The sequence below is a fragment of the Solanum lycopersicum genome, chromosome 9, assembly GCF_036512215.1.
Source record: "Solanum lycopersicum chromosome 9, SLM_r2.1".
NCBI lineage: Eukaryota > Viridiplantae > Streptophyta > Magnoliopsida > Solanales > Solanaceae > Solanum > Solanum lycopersicum.
Window position 1 is genome coordinate 3,381,811 of NC_090808.1, and position 20,492 is coordinate 3,402,302.

Sequence of the window (20,492 nt, forward strand, 5' to 3'; positions counted from 1 at the left end):
TATCTAATGGAATGTTATTGGATTAAATGACAAAAATATTATTGAGTTGTTTATTTTCTATATTTTACCTTATGGAAATAAAAAATAAATATAAGACTTCACTTAGTAAAATAATATATTTGAGAAAAAATACGTTATATATGTATTTATCATAAGTTCAGAGTTTCTGCGTAATCATGGATAAGTTTCTAATTAGGTCAATGAGGAATTTGTATGTATATAAGTTTATATCTAATTTAAATAATAACCTCGAAAATCAAGATTAGATTTTATTGTATGTCGCTAAAGGTACCAAATATTATGTTGATAAAAGATATATATAATCTATAATTAATTAAGATATATGTAAGTTGCTTTGACATTATTAATCATCTAATATATATTTGGTGCAAAGATAATTTGAAACTATAAAGATGTGTGGGATTTCAATATTATGTATCTCATATGCATTTTTTATTAAAAAAAAAAAGAATTTTTGTAATTTGATGTTGTGTGATATTTAATATTAATTATTAAAAAATGAAATATCAAATATTATACCAAAAGTGTATATTCATGTATACAATTCACATGTATCATTATAATAATACTAACAAATGCTATAATATTGGTATAAAACTATTATTATATAAGTAATAATAAGTATATATAAATTAAACTCAAACAGATTACGAGCATCAATAACATAAAATAACGAAATCAAATTTGAAAATATCAATACCAGTTTAATTTAATAGAATAACAATTGAATATTTTTTAAAATCAAAATATTGTTGGATCAACTCCATCCTAAATTTCTAAATGGCAAACTCCCATTAATGGCATATTCCAATTTTACTTATTATTACTTACCTTTTATTTATTTCCTTTTCTTTTACTATCTTTCCATAATCAAAAACAAAATCTCACAAAGAATCAAATTAGAGGTTAATTGTTTTTTTTTTTTTAATATAGTCGAAATAATTCCAAAAAAAGATGTATAAAAAATGTTGAAAATTACTAATAGCAATTAATGTTATTAAATAAAACTATAGACATGCTAAAAATATTTACATTTTCTCCCCCTATAAATCTACTTTTTACTTTCGCCATCATTTTCTTTTCATTTTTATATGTTATCGTTCTCTCTTCACAAACTAAATCAGTTTCAAATTCATATAGCTTAGTTACTAAAGCATGTGATAGCGATTACAAAGGTTGGGATGCCAAGTTATGTTTGAAAATTTTAAAGTCATATCCCAAAATTACGTCTTCAACTTATCAGTTAAGTCTTGCGCTAAATAATAATAGATGTTCATTGAAAATGTTATTTAAATTAAAAAAATATAATTTGTTAAAAATAATTAAAAAGCAAAGAAATTTAAGATCAATCATTTGATTTATGAATAGTCTATCTAGTAGCAGTAGATTGAGGTAAAAAAGAGCCAAGTCTATTTGGTTTTGATCTAGCGAATGCAAGTTTGGTATTCAGTTCGAGATTATTAGTTTCAGGTTCAGTAATTGATAGTTAAACAGATATTAAATATCTTTTAAATTTTGAATTTATAACTTTGTAATTGATAAATTAGTTTTAATTTAATATGGTATTCGATAATATCGTATTGAAATTGTAGTCAATTATATTACAAAATTAATAGTACTATTTTATTCAATTATTTCTATTTTTTCAATGTGGAGGAGCGGTATTATAAAAGATTAATAAATAAGAAGACATTAATTTGATACAACTAAAAGACATGTATTTGGGCTGTTTATGTTTATTCTTTAACTTTTCTCTTTGTATTAATGAGTAATTGGCATGTTAATATATGACCTTCATTAAGTAAATAATATGGTATTCAAAAAATACCAAATATGCAAATACCGAATGGTACTAATGTGTCGTACCAATTCAAATCGAATACCATAATTCTAAAACTTAACTCCCAAATACCATACAAAATACCCGATTACCAAATAACAAAAAAAAATTGATTTGATTCGATTCGATTCGATAATTCAGTTTTCAATATTTCATGGCTATTCCTATAGCCACATGTCCTAATTTGATTCATTTGTCAATCATAATACGAACTTCACCGCTTGTTCATAAAGTATATTAAAATTGTTTTGATATAATCATAACTTATTTGTAATATGCTTTGAGTTAGATATAGCTTATTCAGATTCACTTGTTATGACCTTTATAACATCAATTCCTTGCATCTCTCTTATTAGTAAGGTAAAATGTCTGATCGTTCGACGATCAGAGTTGACGGACTTCCTAGTGTTCAACAACTTATTTTATACCAAAGTTATCCTATGATTATTGTGGACTATAATATACTTTATTCAGAGGACTGCCATTACATATAAAAAAAATTAAAGATACTAAGATAAAATTTTTAATTAAATCTATACGATTTTTTATGGTTATATATATAAAGAAATATAAATTACTAACACTTTTTTTTAATGAATGAACATAAGTAAATTGATCTACATAACTATGACTTTTAAAGTTTAAACAAGATTCACTTGTCGATTTAAATATTCAAGTATTAAATTTTTCCTTATCTTGTCATATGATTTAAGTATGAATTTCATATTTTTATATATGAGAAAAAGTACACTAATAATATAATTTACTTTTTCATATTTTCTTAAATCTCATAAAATTTTCATTATTTTGCTCACTTGATGACTCAAACACACAATCTTATAATTGAAGGTCGAAATTAGGTGTTTACTACTTACCATCCAAACTACCTTCTTTGTAGGTTTCGTTTATGTAAAATATTTTTTATTTTTTTATATTAACATCGTTTATAATTCTTATTTTTTTTGCGTAAACACCCCTAGAAATTTCAGGTAATTATATTTACAGCCCCCATCTTTCAAAAGAGGAATAACAGGATCCATTTGCGTTAGTGAAGAACCTCCAAAACGGATCGATGGTGTCTCCGGTGCTAGCAAAGGCGGCGGAGAGAATCGGAAATTCAGTCCGGCGGCAAGCAATAACTATTACAGACGCCGCCGCTGCTCGAATTAGCAATCTCCTTCAGCAACGGCAGCGTCCTTTTCTTAAGCTCGGCGTTAAAGCTCGTGGATGCAACGGCTTATCCTACACGCTCAATTACGCCGGTAAATATCATATTCTGTAATACTATTAACTCATTTTTCATATTTGTATAGATTAATTTTCCTATTCAATAGAACTAATCGAATTCGATCAATTCTGTAGTCACAGTTTTTCTTTTATGATATTAGTATGATGGAAATATGTACCTTAGAAAGTTAGGTCAAAGTCCATACAATTTGATTCTTGAGAAGCGAAACACGACAAGTTAACTTCCGTATTGCACTTCTTTTTGGGCCAAAATTTGTTAGATATGTTGGACCTTTGGTGTAGGTTACCCGAGGCGAATTGAGCATTTTTTTTCGTTGATAAGGTAATTTGTATATAAAGTCAGCATCAAATTGATTGCTTGTTATATTTAAAAGTTACAATCCAGCGTAGTTTCTATATCCATCATATACAGCAGCATTGAGCTTAAGAAATCGAGGTGAATCCAGCATTTAGAGTCAATAGGCTTAGAATACATAACTGCTGGCAAATGTATTACCTGGTTTGATTCGGAAGCAGTGGATTAAGCAAATATATGTTCAACTTATGTGGTAGTCTTTTGGAACCAAATTGTCAAATTTGGTTGATGTTGTCCTACTGCTAGGCGGATATACCATCAAAGCGTGTCAAAAGACTAGCAATGCTCCCTCATCCCAATTTAAGTGTCTTACTTTTCTTTTTGGTATGTCTCGAAAAGAGTGCCTTTTTTTCTTCTTCTATATTTAGTAAGTTATTCCAATTTTAGCATTCTACACGGCAAGCTTAAGATCATAAGATTTAAGAAACTACACACTTCTTTAGTTTAAAACCACAAGATTCAAAAGTCTCCCTTTATTTCCTAGACTTCGTGACTAGTCAAACTAAAGACTCTTAAGTTGGGACGGAGGGAGTCATACATTTGGCCCTTTATTAAATAATGTGGTGTTTGGGTACTTGCTACCTCCCACTAACACATGTTAACTTGATCTTGCCTACTTAATTGACTTATAGGCCACACATTTGAATGCTGTAATTTGTTCATTTATTTATAATCAAAAGAAAAATGATGTAATCTCTGCAGTCAAAGGCGAATCCAGTATTTGAAGACGACGGGTACACCACCAAAGACTAATGCACGTTAGTTAAAGTATGTCACCCAATACTGATTAACTTTATTAAACATAAAAAGCTAAGGTACTAATGTATAAATATGAATTAAATGAGTCTTCTACATAAAGTTTGCTTTGGAGAGTAAAGGTTTTGAATAGTAATTTGCGCCATCAAGTTGCAGTTTAAAACTAGTCATCCCCCTTCTTTTATTCAATACTTTTTAACTTCTCAGATAAAAACAAATAAAGAAACAAAATAAACTATAAATGGGATTTGAACCCAGTCCCTCACCTAGGAGAGCCATTTAAACCACTGCACCCAATCAACTTTAGTATTTTAAGATGCCTAATATAATATATTTCATATCTCAAGGTGTGTATATATATATATAAAATTTTTCCCAAAGTTCACGGGATGGTGAAGTAACAAAAAGTAGTGTTTAGACTAGACTAAATATGATTAAGGATGTAACTCTGGCAGACAGTTTCACATGACTATATAACACCTTTCAGCTTCAGAAGAAACTTGTGTAACATTGCTCATCAATCTATTGCAACTCCCGCTTCAAAGACGTCACGCATGGCATCAAAAAGCCTTGGCTTAATGCCTTCGTAACGGAATGGGTATCCCTTTGGATGCTCCTGAAAAAAAAATTGGCACATAAAATTGGTGAGTTGAAGTGGACTGAAACACTGAAAAGTCTTTCTATCCTTATTGTTAAACAAGGAAAATTGTTAATAGCAGATGTGAAGTTAGTTTCCCTTGAGTTTTGAAAAAATTGTTTGTGATCAGTAGTTCCTTTACGGTAATTTCTAAGTACGATATATACTCCTTGAGAAGCATTTCATTGTTGATGAATGTTGACGTTGATATGTTTATCTTAGTTAGGTTGATCCTGCCAAGTGCCAACAGTGTACTTGGGTATGCCTTTAGGAGCTAAATCAAAGTCTAAGGAAATCTGAAATAATGTGGTTGAAAAATGTGAGAAGAAGCTGGCAAGGTGGAAAAGACAGTACTTATCACTAGGGGGTACACAATCATTAGTAGGCTAGACAGAATCAGGAAGAAGTTTGTGGCAAGGAGATAAGGATAGGATACGCTACCACTTGGTCACATGAGGATTTTTGATAATTGACAAGAAGTTTGGGGATAAAGAATTTGAATACTCAAAGTGAAGCACTCAGAAGGAAATGGCTATGGAAGTATTCCAATGACAAAGATACACTGTAGGGGAGAGTCATAGAAGCTAAGTATGAGGAGGAAGACAAATGAACGGTGAAGGAAATTTTAATTCCTTATGGAGTATGGAGATCCATCGGAGATCTCTTGAATGAGCTGAAGTGCTTCTTCAAGATCAAGGTGAACCATGGGGCCAAAACTAGGTTCTGGACAGATGAATGGCACGGAGAAGGCAACTTAGAAAGGCTTTTACCAGATATCTACTCATTTGTACTATACCAACAGGCAACAGAGTGCCATAGTGGAATTATGAACAATTGAGGGATGGAAATTCAATTTTAGAAGGCAATTCAATGATTGAGAAATACTAAGAATGTCAGATTTTATCAGTTGAGCCATTCAGTGGATTGGTAGCAGATGAAGATGAACTATGGTGGAAGGGAAATGAGAAAGGCACATACAAAGTGAGCAAAGCGTATAGGAAAATGAACCACAAGCAGCAGCCGAACAGTTGGCCATGGAAGAACATTTGGAAAACCAAAATACCATATAAAGTGAGCATGCTTTGTGTGGCTCTAGCAAAGGAGGCATTGCTTACCCAAGAGAACCCAATGAAAAAAGGGATAATTTTAAGCCCCAGGTGCTTCTTGTGCGGGGAGCAGGCAGAGACTATAAATCATCTATTTCTATATTGTACAATTACAAGACAACTATGGAGAATGTTTTTGAACCTTAGAGGAATAGGCCGAATAGCACGGAGCATGCCTGGGAAAATTACAGAGGCCATAACAAGCTAGGAAAAAGCTGGGTTTTTGGCCAATAATAGAGGCAGGTGGAGGATAGTCCCACCAAGCATTTGGTGGACAATATGGAAGGAGAGGAATTCTAGGTGTTTTGAGAGCATAGAGAACAATATGCAACATATTAAGTTCAATTGCATCTTGCTATTGTGTTTTTGGTGTAATCAGTTGCTTTTAAATGATCACTGTCTATTATTGATGTTGTAGACACATTATAGACATAGGATCATAGATGTAGGTAGTATTTTGTAAATATGGAGTTACTACAACTCTTCTAAGATTCAGATTCTAACATATATAGACAAAGTTACCAGTTTAAAAAAAAAAGAAAAAATAATGAAGCAGAAAGCACACTTACCAAGGAATATGATATCCACACCCCTGGACGGGCATACGTCATTGAGTTAGTCCTTCTATCCCATTGGACTCCTCGTCTGGCCAACAAAGTTGAAAATAACCAGTATTTTCTCATGAAAATTCTTAGTTTTGCCTTCAGATGATCAACTGAAAGGTGTGGATTCATCCCCTGCATCTGGTTAGTTACGATGCTCCAGCTTTCCTCTTGGAATGTACTTCCAAATTCATAATCTTTGCTGATCACCTTGGCCAACAGTTTGAGAAATTCATACTGTTGTTCTTCTGTCATAACTACATGACCGTTTGGGCCTGGTAGGTCCATCTGCAGTAAAGTAAGGGAAAGTGTACTCATTATGTAGCATTTTCACATCATTATAAAAATAATAGATTGAAACTTTTGTGTGCGTCTCTGTCTGGTTATTTGATAATATGGTTAATCTTTCTAAAATAAATGCTAAGAAGCATCTTGATGCTAACAATTCAATTAGAAAATTTTGAGCATCTTGATCTGCTTAACTATTATTGGCAGAGCAGAGTTAGGCTACTAATATGCTCCTTCCTACAGCTTTGTTTTTTTTGAGCTTAAATGCATTTGAATTTCGAGGCATAAGCTTCATTCGGTATACTAGTGTTGGCCTGTTGGGTATCAACTAATGAGCTACATGATGAAGAAACAGAAAAAAGAGAGATGTTTTAGTTTTGAGTATTTCAGTCATAAACATCGCCAAAGAGCTGGCCGTATACAAGGGGTATACCCAAAAATAAAGAATCTACAATACGTGATTCTTTACAAAATTCACCCATTCTTTTATACACCATGGAGCTTTATGGGTTCACCAAAAGAAAATAAGTGAACGGAGGCTACTCCTCAACTCTTAAAACTCTATACTACCTCTTCAAAAGCTCTTTTATTTCTCCCCCTCCAAACAACCCACACAAGAGGAACCATATTCCATGTCCTACAACTTCTCCAACTAAACATCAATTCTTTCATAGTTTTTGGCATTGCCCAAGAAGATTTCAAACCATCGTAATATGTCCCACCATGACCTCATGGTAAAAAAGCACGGTAGGAGAAGATGATCCACTTCTTCAAGCCCTCCTTGTACATGTAATACCGATTGACACACACAACCTTCCGTTTTCTAAGATTTCCCGCTGTCAATATCACCCTCTAGCTGCCAGCAAAGAGAAGAATCACACCTTCCTTGGCACATACGATACCCATATTGCATCACATGGAAACACGTCCTCCATAATCAGATGTTTCTCATAGAAACATTTAAGAGAGAAAACTCCATTATTACCCAAACTCCACCATAGAGCATTCAGGGTTATCCACCGGAGTGACTTGCCTATGTAGAGGGGCCGGAAATCTTGGGAACTAAGTCACCTCTCAATCGTCGAAATTCCTTCCAAATCTTAGATCCCAAAAATTATCTCCACCATAGGCCCACCTAATTTCTTGGACCTTCAATTCTCCTTGACATGACATTCTAAACAAATTCTGAAGATTATCTTTCAGTGAGTTATCTCTACCCAACCTACGTCCCGGGAAATTCTCTCCTTCCATTCCAACCTTGAATGAGATACTTTTGCTAAAATCATCCCATCCCTTCATTATGTTCCTCCACAAACCGCACCCAAAAGGCATAATGACATCTCTAGTTCTCCTAAATCTGCTTCCCACTAGACAAATAGGTCTGTAGTCCTCCATGCACCATGCTCCTCCCTCTTAGGGGTAATGACAACTAATGAAGCATTCAAACTCTTTTCAAATACACCACTTCCCTGGAAGTCAACAACTGTATCTATTAAATCAGATCTAACCATTTTCCTGCAGTGCTCAAAAAAATCCGTAGAGGCATCAGGTGCCAGAGCTTTGTTACTAGCACAACCCTCTACCGCCCTCTTCAACTCTTCCTCCTGAATTTCCCTCTCTAGCCATTCACTCTCCTCCCTGCCAATATGACGAACCCTAAACCCCCCAATTTAGGCCCCCAATCTGCTACCTCTAACAAACGCTTGTAAAAATCTACAATTGCCTTTTCTACTTCCTCCTTTTCCACATGCATCACCCATTTACCTTTTCCGACTATATAAAAGTCCTTCTCCTATTAGCAGTTACTACCCTATGGAAATGTTTTTTGTTGGAGTCCCCCTCTACAACCATTATGACCCTCAAGTTCTGTGTCAAACCAATCTCTTGGGCCAAAGCCAACTCATCTAGCTCCCTTTTCAACCCCTCTAAAATTGTTCTTTCCTCAATTATTACAAGACTAATGACTTAATTCATGTGTAACTTCGTTCAAGGCTTCAAGCTTCAAATTTGCGATGATCATCAAATGGAGAATATTGCCATCTGGTTTTTTGTTTTAGAGGAGGATAAAAAAGTTGGCAAATGGGCTATTCTAGTGGTATGATGTAAGCAACTTTGAAGAACTTGAATGATATTTTATCAGGTAACACCTCTGCCAATTCCTTCTCAACGAAAAAGCACTAAAGCAATTAAAAACAAACGCTGAAGAAATGGAAACAAAAGGAATTTAGAAATGGGAATCTGTGCAACATTTCTAAAGTAAATTTTACTTCATCGTGGAGTACACTGAAACTATTCTTCGAATTTCATAGAAGCGAAACACTTAAACATGGAGGATTTAGAGATGGAAATTTGTCTATTACTATAGCTTAAGATTTACATGGCTTGCGTAGCCCTTTTGTTTGTAAAAGGGTTTGATCTAAAAATTGAAAGGCAAAAATTAGGGTTTTTGGTGTTTTTGCAAACCTGGCTCCTCTTCTCCTCTTCCAATCACGACTCTCTAGCCTTTGAGAGGACGATACCTTCACTGCTACTCAGACCTCTGCATCGCGACTTGGGACTCTCTCAGGTACATTCATCTCTTTTTTTTCCTTCTTCTTCTCTTCTTCTCTGTACTTTTTTTTCAAGCAGTGGCCTTGGGAAATGTTCTTTTTTAATTTATTAGCTATGGCAGGCCCTTGTCGCCTTTCACTGTCCACCCCTCCCTCCAAAAAAAAAGAAAAATAGAAAAAAAAGCAGAGCATGGAGTTAAATTTTAAAAATTATAGGAGGAAAAAATGGAACAACGACATCATAAAAGAAAAGTAAGTGCAAAGAATATGAGTATCACATACAATTTTTTACGAGTTTCACATTGATTAATGGTTGGATAATGTTGAAGCATTTAGTTATTGCTCATTTGAAGAGAGGTTAGAATGCTGCCCTCCTTGGATAACTCTGGCACTTAAGGAAGTAAATTATATTGGATAATGTCGTATCTTAAACAAATTTTATCACAGAAAGCAAATCAAATAACTCGAAGCAAAAGATCCTGCTACGCTGGAATTCATCTTGGTCAACCCGTAAAGGGTTTACACAAAACTGGGGGACATGTAAAAGTATATGCAGCAACAGTAAAGAAACGATTTGCTGGGATTGGATTCCTCCAAATAGAAATAGAAAGACGCTGCAATATTAAAACCCTATGACACACATACTAAATAAGTGTAAGATAGATTGAGCTAGAAATTTAATCAAGATCATGTATTCAGTTTTTAAGGAATAAAGAAGGAGATCATTATTTCTAAAACATGTCGAGATGCACGAGATATCAATCATTAAGAACTAAAGTTACATTTGGAGAAATAAGGTAATAAAGTGAATTACAAAATGGGAGATATCCTATTTCTCGTCTAACAAACATCGTGAAATCATCAAACTGATAATCAGGGGAAACAAATCATCCTTAGCAAAAGTACATCAATATTAATTACATTCTAAAAACCCTAGTTTCATATGGATTGTGATAATGTTGATAAGAGAAAACTCAGATCATGCTCACCTTGTTCAGTCGAGAGGTCCTTTCTAGTTGTTTGATAGATGAACTGGAGTGTAGTTGTAGCTTGAAAACTCATTGGTGCAATGTTTTCATTTGAAGTCACCAACCTCGTTTTTATCACCTCACAACCATTATATTCTGTGAGTTTGGTTACATCTTAAAGTAGCATAATAATAAATGCACAATGAGATGACAAAATCCATGAAAGATTACTCTACGAGTAGAGGTGGATCCAAGATTTAAAGTTTATGGTTCTCATTGATCTTAAATTTTTTAAAAAAACTTTATTTTAAGTGCCTATGGGGAATCGAACCCTCATTGAGGCGGAAAATAAAGATTAAGTTCCATTTTTGCCCCTAGACCATGAGCTTACTTTGTTACTAGAAACAAATAGTTTTTATATATTTAATGGATTTCTCATAATAAAAATAGTGTCTATACAAAAGTTATCGGGTTCGAAAACCGTACCCGATACCCTAGCAAGAACAATAGTGATATAATTGAACAATAAATAATATTACAATTGATACTAATAGTGATATTGATAAGTAAAAGAATGATCAAATAAGGTGCTCTAAGCTCTAACCATGCTCTTCCACAGAAAAAGAGAGAAATCACTGTACTATTTACTTAACCATCTACCCTGATTCTCGACCTTTATATTTTTTTTAATCTAGGGTCATGTCCTCGGTGTGAAGAAAATGTGTTGTCTTATTTCTTATCACTGTACTAATTGACGAGACATGTAACAACGTGAACGATAGCCTAGAGTCCGAAAATAGAATATAGAGTCGAAAGGTTTCAAATTGAGTCGGACTAAAACAAAGTACATAGAGAGCAAGTACAGTGATTAGACATGACACAACACATCTTTATCTCACCGAGGACATGACCCTAGATAAAAAAAATATAAAGGTTGAGAATCAGGGTAGAGGACTAAGTAATAGTCGAGTGATTTCTCTCTTTTTCTGTGGAAGAGCATGGTTCTAGCTTAGAGCACCTTATTTGATCCTTCTTTTACTTATCAATATCACTATCAGTATCAATTGTAATATTATTTACTGTTCAATTATATCACTATTGTTCTTGATAGGGTATCGGGTACGGGTTCCCGAACCCGGTAACTTTTGTATAGACCCTATATTTATATAGAGAAATCCATTAAATATATAAAAACTATTTGTTTAAGGTAACAAAGTAAGCTCATGGTCTAGAGGCAGAAATGGAACTTACTTAATCTTTATTTCCCGCCTCAGTGAGGGTTCGATTCCCCTTGGGCACTTACAATAATTTTTTTTTTTTTTTAAATTTAAGAACGATGTGAACCATAAACTTTAAATCTTGCATCCACTTCTACCCGTAGAGTAATCTTTCTTGAATTTTTCATCTCATCGCACATTTATTATTATGCTACTTTAAGATGTAACTGATCTCACTATATATAATGGTTGTGAGATGATAAAACTGAGGTTGGTGACTTTAAATGAACACATTGCACCAAGGAGTTTACGATCGGCAACCGCACTCTTGTAAAGGATGATTTGTTTTCTTTTTTAATCATCATCTTGTTTCCCCCGATTAATGTCCATTTGATGATTTCACAATTTTTGTTAGACGAGAAACATGATATCTCCCATTTTATAATTCACCTTTTACCTTATTTCTTCAAATTTAATTTTAGTTCTTAATGATTGATATGTCGTACATCTCGACATGTTTTAGAAATAAAGATGTGCTTTAACTATTGAATACATGATTAAATTTGTTGCTCAATCTATCTTACACTCATTTGGTATGTGCGCCATTTGGTTTTAATATTCTGCAGTCTTTCTATTTCAATTTGGAGGAATCCAATCCCAGCAAATTGTTTCTCTATGTTTGGTGCATATACTTAAACATGTCCTGCAGTTTTGAGTTTTTCCCCTTTACAAGTTGACCAAGGATAAATTCCGTAGCAAGATCTTTTGCTTCGAGTTATCTGATTTGCTTTTTGTGATATAGTTTGTTTAAGATACCACACTATCCAATGTAATTTAGTTCCTTAAGTGCCAGAGCTATTCAAGAAGGGCAACAATCTAAGCATCTCTTCAAATGAGCAATAGCTAAATGCTATGTTCAATGCAGGTTGGGTGCCCCGGTCATTCAAGTGGTGTTCTGTACAGTCAACAAGGCAGTACTATGTTTGTCTTGTTGCTCATTGACAAATTTAATATGGGTGTCAATTCTTTCAGTTTGTGGTCCTTTCAAGTGGACAAATCTTAAAAAAACAATATAATTGGCAAAGTGACATATTTATTATTATTATTTTTGAATTAGGAATATAGAATTAGAAAATTATAATTTTTTTGTTAAACTTGAATCGGAATCTTAACTGGGTGTTTCACTTAAGAATGGTGTTAACATCCTATGCATTTAGGATTGTCTTTTTGTGTTTACAGTTAACCATTGCATTTATATTTGTCATCTTTTAATCCATTTGCACCACCCTTCACTAACATTCACACTTCAAATATAAAACAAAACACATTCACACTTCAAATATATGCAAAAACAGAACACATTCACACTTAAAATTGCTTATTGCCATGGACAATCTTAGCAGTTTTATACTCTTTTTGCGTTTGACATTGACAATATTATTGCAAATCGTCAGTTACTTAGTTCACTTGTCGCAAGACTCGAACTTCGGACTTTAAGTTGCAAGTTCATCAACTTTTTCCGATTGAACCAAGCCTGAGGGACAATTTTTATTTTTATTTTTGATGAACTTTCTCCTTTGAATCTATTCAATATCATTATGCTCACAAAATAATCCATCAGCAGGACTAATTGTCTATGGCTAATGATGTTATACATCATCAAACTGATTATGCTATGGATTTCTGTTGTGGTTTTATTTCTAATCACAACCCTTTGAACATTGTAGATGAGAAGGGTAAATTTGATGAGTTGATTGAAGAGAAGGGAGTAAAAATACTTATTGATCCTAAGGCATTGATGCACGTGATTGGTACCAAGATGGATTTTGTAGATGATAAATTGAGGTAAGGGATTTACTTGTCCGTTTCTATATTGTTGGTATTAAGCCTTTTAATTTTGTGTACAAGTGGATCATTTTGCTTTTGGATGAAAAGGACTGGAGACACCTAGTTTAAGTAATCTTACATATTTTGAACCCTAATGCCATGTAACATACTCCTTTAGCTGTTCTGATGTCATTGAAAGTCTGATTATTGTTTGTTTATGTGCAAATTATTCTGGGAGTTTTTCCATTATAAGGTTAGTTTTGAGAAATATGAAGTTATCGACTCCAGAAAATCTTAGTATCAAGACTTACTGTTGGATGAGGGAGACAAAAGTCTTGCATCTTCTTGTTTATCTTCTCGTTTATTGGATTGTCAGTTCATGTTAGTTTTTTGGTAAGCATACTATCTATATGTGTTTCTTTGAGCCGAGAGTCTTTCGGAAACAACCTTTCTACCTAACAAAGTAGAAATAAGGTCTGCATACACTCTACCCTCCCCAGACCCCACTTGTGTGACTATACTGGGTATGTTGTTGTTGTTGTTGTACTATCTATCTGTGTTAGTTTCTGCCGATGTCCCTTTCTGGGGGCAGGGGGGTCCAGAAGAGAAACAAAATAATGCTGGGCTCTGAGACAAATTCTTTAAAGATGTTTCGACTTGTCCAAACCTGTCCCTGTTTCATATGGTGTCCTCCGCAAGCAACTCTTGACGCGTTCTTACATTTTATGTGCAGGTCTGAGTTCATTTTTATTAATCCCAACTCGAAAGGGCAATGCGGTTGTGGTGAGTCTTTCATGACAACAGCCAGTAAAGGTGCTGAAAAGTGAGATGATTTTAATGAGACATGATGTTTATAATGTACTCATTAGGTAGGCGAACAATGAAATAAAGATTTATTCCCAGAATTAAAATGTTATATCTTATACATGTCTTTGTATTGTGTTTATTAGATGTAAAAAATTGCCAGTCTTGGCATTTGTATAATCTACTGATACTGATATTACAGAAATGGAAAGAGTAAAATTATCTTGTATCAAAGGTGTCACCTAGCGGTTAATGAAGCCGGTGAAAATTCTAGGAGATTAGAGCGTAAAGTGCAGCAACAACCCCACTGTAATTATACGAGTGAGGTCTGGGAAGAGTAGAATCACGGATACAATATGGCACCAACATTCAAATTTTCAAATAACAAATGCACGTCATGTGTATGAATATATATACACGATTATGGATTAATTATGTTTATTAATATATAAATATTCACTTTGTTAAATTACTGATAAATTATATTAATTTGACGTAGATATTCGATGCCAAAAAATATTTATAAGGAGGAGAGTAGAAGTAAAAAAAAAAGGATAATGAGTGTGCTGCAACAATTCACAACCTGTCAATTTTTCATAGAGTATTCTTGTGGCTCATTCATTGAAGTTTTCTATAAAATAAAATAAAAAGCAACCAATGAAAAATCATCTTTATAAAATACAAAAAGAGAATAAACTTCAATCATATTTCTCTATCCTTATCCTTTCAGGTGTATGTTTATTGGTATCTGATCCCGTCAACTTGATAATTTGGTTGCTAATTATTGAACTGAGATAAATTTAAGATTTAAAGTTTCAATTTTAAATTCGTACATAAAAATAATTAAATTTATATTTAATACAGTATATAAATTTTAGAGAATTTATTGATGTGAACCTATGTTACTATATGCACTTGGTCAAAAAATTTCTAATAGCTGGTGGTTGGGTTCTGAGATTTACGTCGATCGGTTTCATATGAAAGAGTTTTTATCGCTCAACGGAGACAATCTCCTGTGATTGGGCAAATGAAAGTTCCATTGTGACATTGATTCTCACGTGCCACCCACTTTGGACACACCAACACACAATTTACTGTGTTTTTTTGTTGTGTTTGTGTCTACCCCCCACCCCCACCCCCACCCCCACCCCCCAAAACCACAATGCCGTCTTGACCCCTTTTTTTTCCAGAGAAAATCGAATCAGATTCCTTCTGTTGTCCCTCTCTGTTCAGTGTTTTTTCTTGTTTTTTTGGTTTGATTGATTTTGATGTCTTGTTGTGGGACATGATCATAATCATATGATTTATGTGGTAAGCTTTTTGTTTAATTATTATTGGTTTTTTTGGTTTCCTCATATATATGTTATGAGTTCTTTTGAGATTCTTGATTTAGTTGTTTGAATTGTAGAAGTTGATGAGTTAAAGATGAGATTTTTATTGTTCTAAAGGTCAAAACTTTAACTTGGTATGCTCTATGCATATTTCTGATTCTTGATTTTGAGTTTCAGGATTGGAATATTTTTTTTTGAGTTAAAGATGGGATTTTTGGTTTCTGAAATATTTCCCTAAAGGTCAGAACTATAATTTTGATTGTGCTTCTGTGTCTTTTCAGGAACCAGATTCTTGATTTGGGGTTTGTGGATTGGAAGTTGATGAGTTAAAAGATGGGATTTTTGGCTTCTCAAATATTGTTCCAAAGGTCAAAACTTTAACTTGGTTATGCTCTTATATTATTTCAGAAACCAGATTCTTGATTTGGGTTTTTGGCTGACTTATAGTGGGAATCAATAAGTTGTCTCTGGTAGATTTATCATTTGCTAGTTTAGTTAAAAGGGTCTCTGGATATTACATTTTTGGTTGATAATCTGGGGTTTGATTAGCTTATGAATGAATATTTTACACTACATGTTGGCCTTTTCCTTGATAAGAATCCCGTGGATAATATTGTGATGTAGTTTGGAGATGTAAGTGGATCAATTGTATTGCTTGGACTATAGCATTGTTTTCTAGCGGGTCGCTAGTTGTATTTGTTGTTGTATTTGAGGGTATGGAGTACCTTCCTGTTGAGGTGATTGGGAACATTTTATCCCGTCTTGGAGCTGCTCGAGATGTTGTGATAGCATCTTCTACTTGTCAGAAGTGGCGAGAGGCTTGGAGGAATCATCTTCATACACTCATGTTTAACTCAAATGACTGGCCTGTTTATCATGAGCTCACAAGGAGCAGACTTGAGATAATCGTAACTCAGACAATTTTCCAGACTAATGGACTGCATTGCCTTTCGATCCTCATGGATGATGTCGACGAGTTTTCTGCTGCTCCGGTAATAGCTTGGCTAATGTATACCAGAGAAACGTTACGCCAGTTACATTACAATGTCAGGACTACCCCAAACATTAATATACTCGAAAAATGTGGTCGCCAGAGGCTAGAAGTGTTGGCTCTTGCACACAATACAATCACGGGTGTTGAACCTAGTTACCAAAAGTTCCCTTGCTTGAGGTCTTTTTCACTAAGTTATGTTAGTATATCAGCTTTAGATCTGAGTCTTTTCCTCACAGCATGCCCGAAAGTTGAGGTCTTGAGTCTTGTTAGTATAGACATTGTTATGTCTGATCCACAGGCAACGATGGAGCTGACTAGTAACTCGTTGAAAGATATCTATGTTGAATCCATTAGTTTGGATAAAATCATTCTGGAAGCAGATAGTCTTGAGAAGCTGCATTTGAAAGATTGTACACTTGAGGTCTTTGAGCTTGTTAGCAAAGGTTCATTGAGTCACCTTAAGATTGATGATGTTAGTGTCATCCATCTTGATATTGGCGAGAGTGCTGAAGATCTCGAGATTGTGGATGTCAGTAATTTCACAATCATGTGGTCCAAGTTCCATCACATGATAGCAAAATCTTCGAAGCTGAAAAGACTGAGGCTATGGGGAGTTGTGTTCGACGATGAGGATGAGGCTGTGGATATTGAGACGATTTCCACTTGCTTTCCACAATTAAGTCATCTATCATTGAGCTATGAACTAAGAGAGACAGCACTTCATTATGAATCGCAAGATTCTTTTCAATTGGAAAATGTGACCGTCTTGGAGCTTGGATGGATGGTCATTGGCGACCTGTTCTCCCATTGGGTAGCAGGACTACTGGAAAGGTGCCCTAACTTGAGGAAGTTGGTAATCTACGGAGTCGTCTCAGAAACCAAAACACACGAAGAATGCCATACGTTAGCCAACTTCACATCTTTTATTGTAAAGCTTATGAGGAAGTATTTGCATGTAGATGTTCAGTTCGAATATGAATAGATTTTCAACAACTGCTGATTCAAAATTTCTCTTCATCTCGACAAGGGAAGGAGGTACATGATCTTTAGCGGTGATTGTCTCTTTTCATATATTGGTACAACATTGTTTTTTATGATAAATTTTGTCCTTGATCAAATTTTGGGCTCATCTTTTTCTTTCAATTCTAGTAAACATATCGTTTGCATTTGTTCTATCCTTGTTACTAGTTTGCGCATTGATATGGACGGCTTTATTATTGTTGTCAAATGTAAAAAAAATGTAGCTATATAAGCACCAAGATGTATGGAGAGCTTTAGCTGCAAAGTCAATTAAAATGGTTCGTTAATGAAAAAATAAGTGTTAAACGAAGAAAAAAAAGTAAGAAATGTACAATGTAAAGAAGAAGATTACCATAAAAATAATTTAACTGCAATGAATTCGAAAAATACAATGTAGAATCCTATTTGACCATCTTCCGTTTCAGTTTGTTTCTCTTACTTTCTTTTACCCCCAAAATCCTACTTGACGTATTTACACCACCAAGTCGGTTTTCCATTGAAGGAACCTTTTGCAATGCAGTGTTAAGAGGTGGTGTTTTGCTTTTTTTGTTTCATTTTGTCTTTTCAACTTCTGGATGGTACCTTATGGGCGTATAGGACGACAAATAAGACTCCTGTTAGGATGTTGCTGTACCGATTTTTTTTTAAGGAGGCATTTGTATTTGATTGTTATTTCAAGAAGGATAAGCTCTGGCTAGTGAGGACGTAGTAAAAGAACATGAATCATCGGTTTGTTGTAAGTTCCCTTACCAAATTCTTTGTTGCTCGGATTATGTCTGCCTTCGATTAAAGTTCTTATGTTATCAGCAATTTATGTGTCTCTTAGTTTTCTTCATTATTTAACATTACCATGAGATGAGTTTAAATGACGTAGCATGGTTAGTGATGATTCATATATATATATATATATATCTGACCTCAATTTGTTTGAGACTGAGTCGTTTGGTTATGTTATTAGTCTTCTTCACCGCTAATCCCAATGTGCTTCTCTATGAACCCCTGTCTTCTGTCGAGTCTTATGGGTAGTTAAATGTTTCTGCATTCCTACTGAAACACATCACAAGTGGATATGGAGTATTCCGCAACTTGGGTGGACTAAAGGCGGATCCAGAATTTTAAATTTATGATTTTGGTTATAAACCTTTTTGCTTATTGAGTTCTTAATAGATCTGTTATACATTACACAAACTACAATGGTCGTATTATTTTGTTGTTGCTAATGTTCTCTTCTACATTCTTTTTCAACATGGCTTCTTCGCTATTATATTTGCTTTACTTGTTTGATTTTTGATATGCTTTACTTGAGCTCGAGAGTTTATCAGAAACACCTCTTTACCTTCACAAGATAGGTGTAAGGCTACGTATACATCACCCTCCTGAACCCGCTTGTGGGTTATTCTGTTATTCTTTAGTAGGTCACAAGTTTTATGCAGGACATGGATGCATAGTAAGTCACATGCGATAATTCAACTGCGTTTTGAGATGTGAAATTTGTGCATTTTGGATTTAGAATCTATCTAGGTGAAACTGTACTTACAACGACAACAACATATCCTGTGTAAGTCCACAAGTGGGATCTGGGGAAGGTGATGTGTGCACGGCTTTATTAATCTCTACATTATGAAGGTAGAAAGACTGATTTCGAAAGACTGGGTGAAACCGTACTTGGTAACTAATGTTTGTGTTGTTTTGAGAAACTTAACATTAATTGATCTTTTCCCATCTATCTAAGTTTTGGTTTACAAAGTTACCCGAACAAGTGTTGCTCAGAAGTAACAAGTATCTGGTGGAATAGTCGATATTACTCGAGTAAGTTAGCTTTGACCCCTCCGTGTAAAAAAAAAAGTGATTGTTGCACTGAAATGTGTGGCCTAGTGGTTAATGAAGTAAGTTGAGAACCATACGGTTCAGGGGCGGACTCACATGAGGTTACGTGGATATATTTATTTTGAACCCCCTGAATGACAAAGAGAAACTGATAACCCAGCGGTAGATCCTCTTAAAATTAAGCTCCGGGTTTGAACCCCTTTGTTAATGTTTTATTTTTTTCTCTCTTAGTTCTAGTTTTTTTTGTTTTTTTTTTAGTTTCAATTCCGTTTTTCATCATTTTTTTAGTTTTTTATTTTATAAAACATGCTCTAATTTTGGTTTTAAACTCAAAAAAATTCAAGGGTCCGCCATAAATTATATACTATTACTTCCTTAAAATTTTATTTTGTTGGGTTATTTACGCGTTTATAATTTTGTTTTCCAAACCCCTGAACGAAAATTCTGGGTTCGGCATTGATAAGGTTGCATGTTCAAATTCTAGCCGAGGCAAAGACACTAGGTAATTTTTTCTCATCCACCTAAATCTAAGTGAACAAAGTTACCCGATACCTATACTGATGAGATACAACTAATTAATTGTCGAAGTGCGAGTAAATTAGCTCAGACGTCGCCCAATTAACAAAAGGTGGTTGTCTTCATTACTACAATAGATTTGATTGCAAGATCATAATAATATGAATTTATTCGCATCCGATGTTTATATCAGTACTAATATAAATATCTTTACTACAACATAAAGATGTTGGTTCTTGATTAACGATTACTCCTAATGATGTTTAACATGCCACATTTCTATACAATGTGGTGTATAAACAATGTTAAATGTATGAATAGAACTATTCGATATCTAATATTAATGAAAAATAGTAAATATTCGATAAAATAATTGATATGTATGTTATTTTATAGATTTATTCCAAAAAGACTTAGAGATAAATACAAAGAATACTAATAAGCTGAAAAATACATCTGAGAAACAGAATAATTATTTGATATTTAGTGTTATTTATTGGTGAGATAGAGACACAAAATAATAAATCACAAATCTACTTCATTGACAAAGAAAAAGAATCAATAAAAATCTTGTTGTTTTTGACAG

At 33.9% G+C, this 20,492-nt stretch overlaps 2 protein-coding genes across 4 annotated transcripts; both read left to right on the forward strand.

Annotated features, from left to right (window-relative positions):
- Positions 1-2,734: 2,734 nt before the first annotated feature.
- Positions 2,735-14,447, forward strand: LOC101263449 (iron-sulfur assembly protein IscA-like 1, mitochondrial). Of its 2 annotated transcripts, XM_069289281.1 has the most exons (5): positions 8,755-9,419; positions 9,525-9,654; positions 12,513-12,568; positions 13,315-13,432; positions 14,148-14,447. In XM_069289281.1, the coding sequence occupies exons 2-5, from the start codon at positions 9,593-9,595 to the stop codon at positions 14,239-14,241; spliced, it is 330 nt and encodes a 109-aa protein (XP_069145382.1). In that variant the 5' UTR covers positions 8,755-9,419; positions 9,525-9,592; the 3' UTR covers positions 14,242-14,447. The 2 variants fall into 2 exon arrangements, with proteins under 2 accessions (XP_004246545.1, XP_069145382.1); XM_004246497.3 differs by lacking the exons at positions 8,755-9,419; positions 9,525-9,654; positions 12,513-12,568 and adding an exon at positions 2,735-3,123.
- Positions 14,448-14,985: 538 nt separating this feature from the next.
- Positions 14,986-17,716, forward strand: LOC101262341 (F-box/LRR-repeat protein At1g67190-like). Of its 2 annotated transcripts, none has more exons than XM_004246493.5 (2): positions 14,986-15,529; positions 15,831-17,716. In XM_004246493.5, exon 2 carries the CDS (start codon positions 16,266-16,268, stop codon positions 17,523-17,525), a length of 1,260 nt encoding a protein of 419 aa, XP_004246541.1. In that variant the 5' UTR covers positions 14,986-15,529; positions 15,831-16,265; the 3' UTR covers positions 17,526-17,716. The 2 variants fall into 2 exon arrangements, with proteins under 2 accessions (XP_004246541.1, XP_004246542.1); XM_004246494.5 differs by lacking the exon at positions 14,986-15,529 and adding an exon at positions 15,545-15,683.
- Positions 17,717-20,492: the final 2,776 nt, after the last annotated feature.

What these genes read in the sequence shown, in the direction of transcription:
- LOC101262341 (XM_004246493.5), top strand. Translation starts at nt 16,266, where the DNA reads ATGGAGTACCTTCCTGTTGAGGTGATTGGGAACATTTTATCCCGTCTT.
- LOC101263449 (XM_004246497.3), top strand. Translation starts at nt 2,934, where the DNA reads ATGGTGTCTCCGGTGCTAGCAAAGGCGGCGGAGAGAATCGGAAATTCA. An exon ending in CTACACGCTCAATTACGCCG is followed by an intron (nt 3,124 to 13,314) that starts GTAAATATCATA and finishes TGAACATTGTAG; the next exon opens with ATGAGAAGGGTAAATTTGAT. An exon ending in TTTGTAGATGATAAATTGAG is followed by an intron (nt 13,433 to 14,147) that starts GTAAGGGATTTA and finishes TTTTATGTGCAG; the next exon opens with GTCTGAGTTCATTTTTATTA.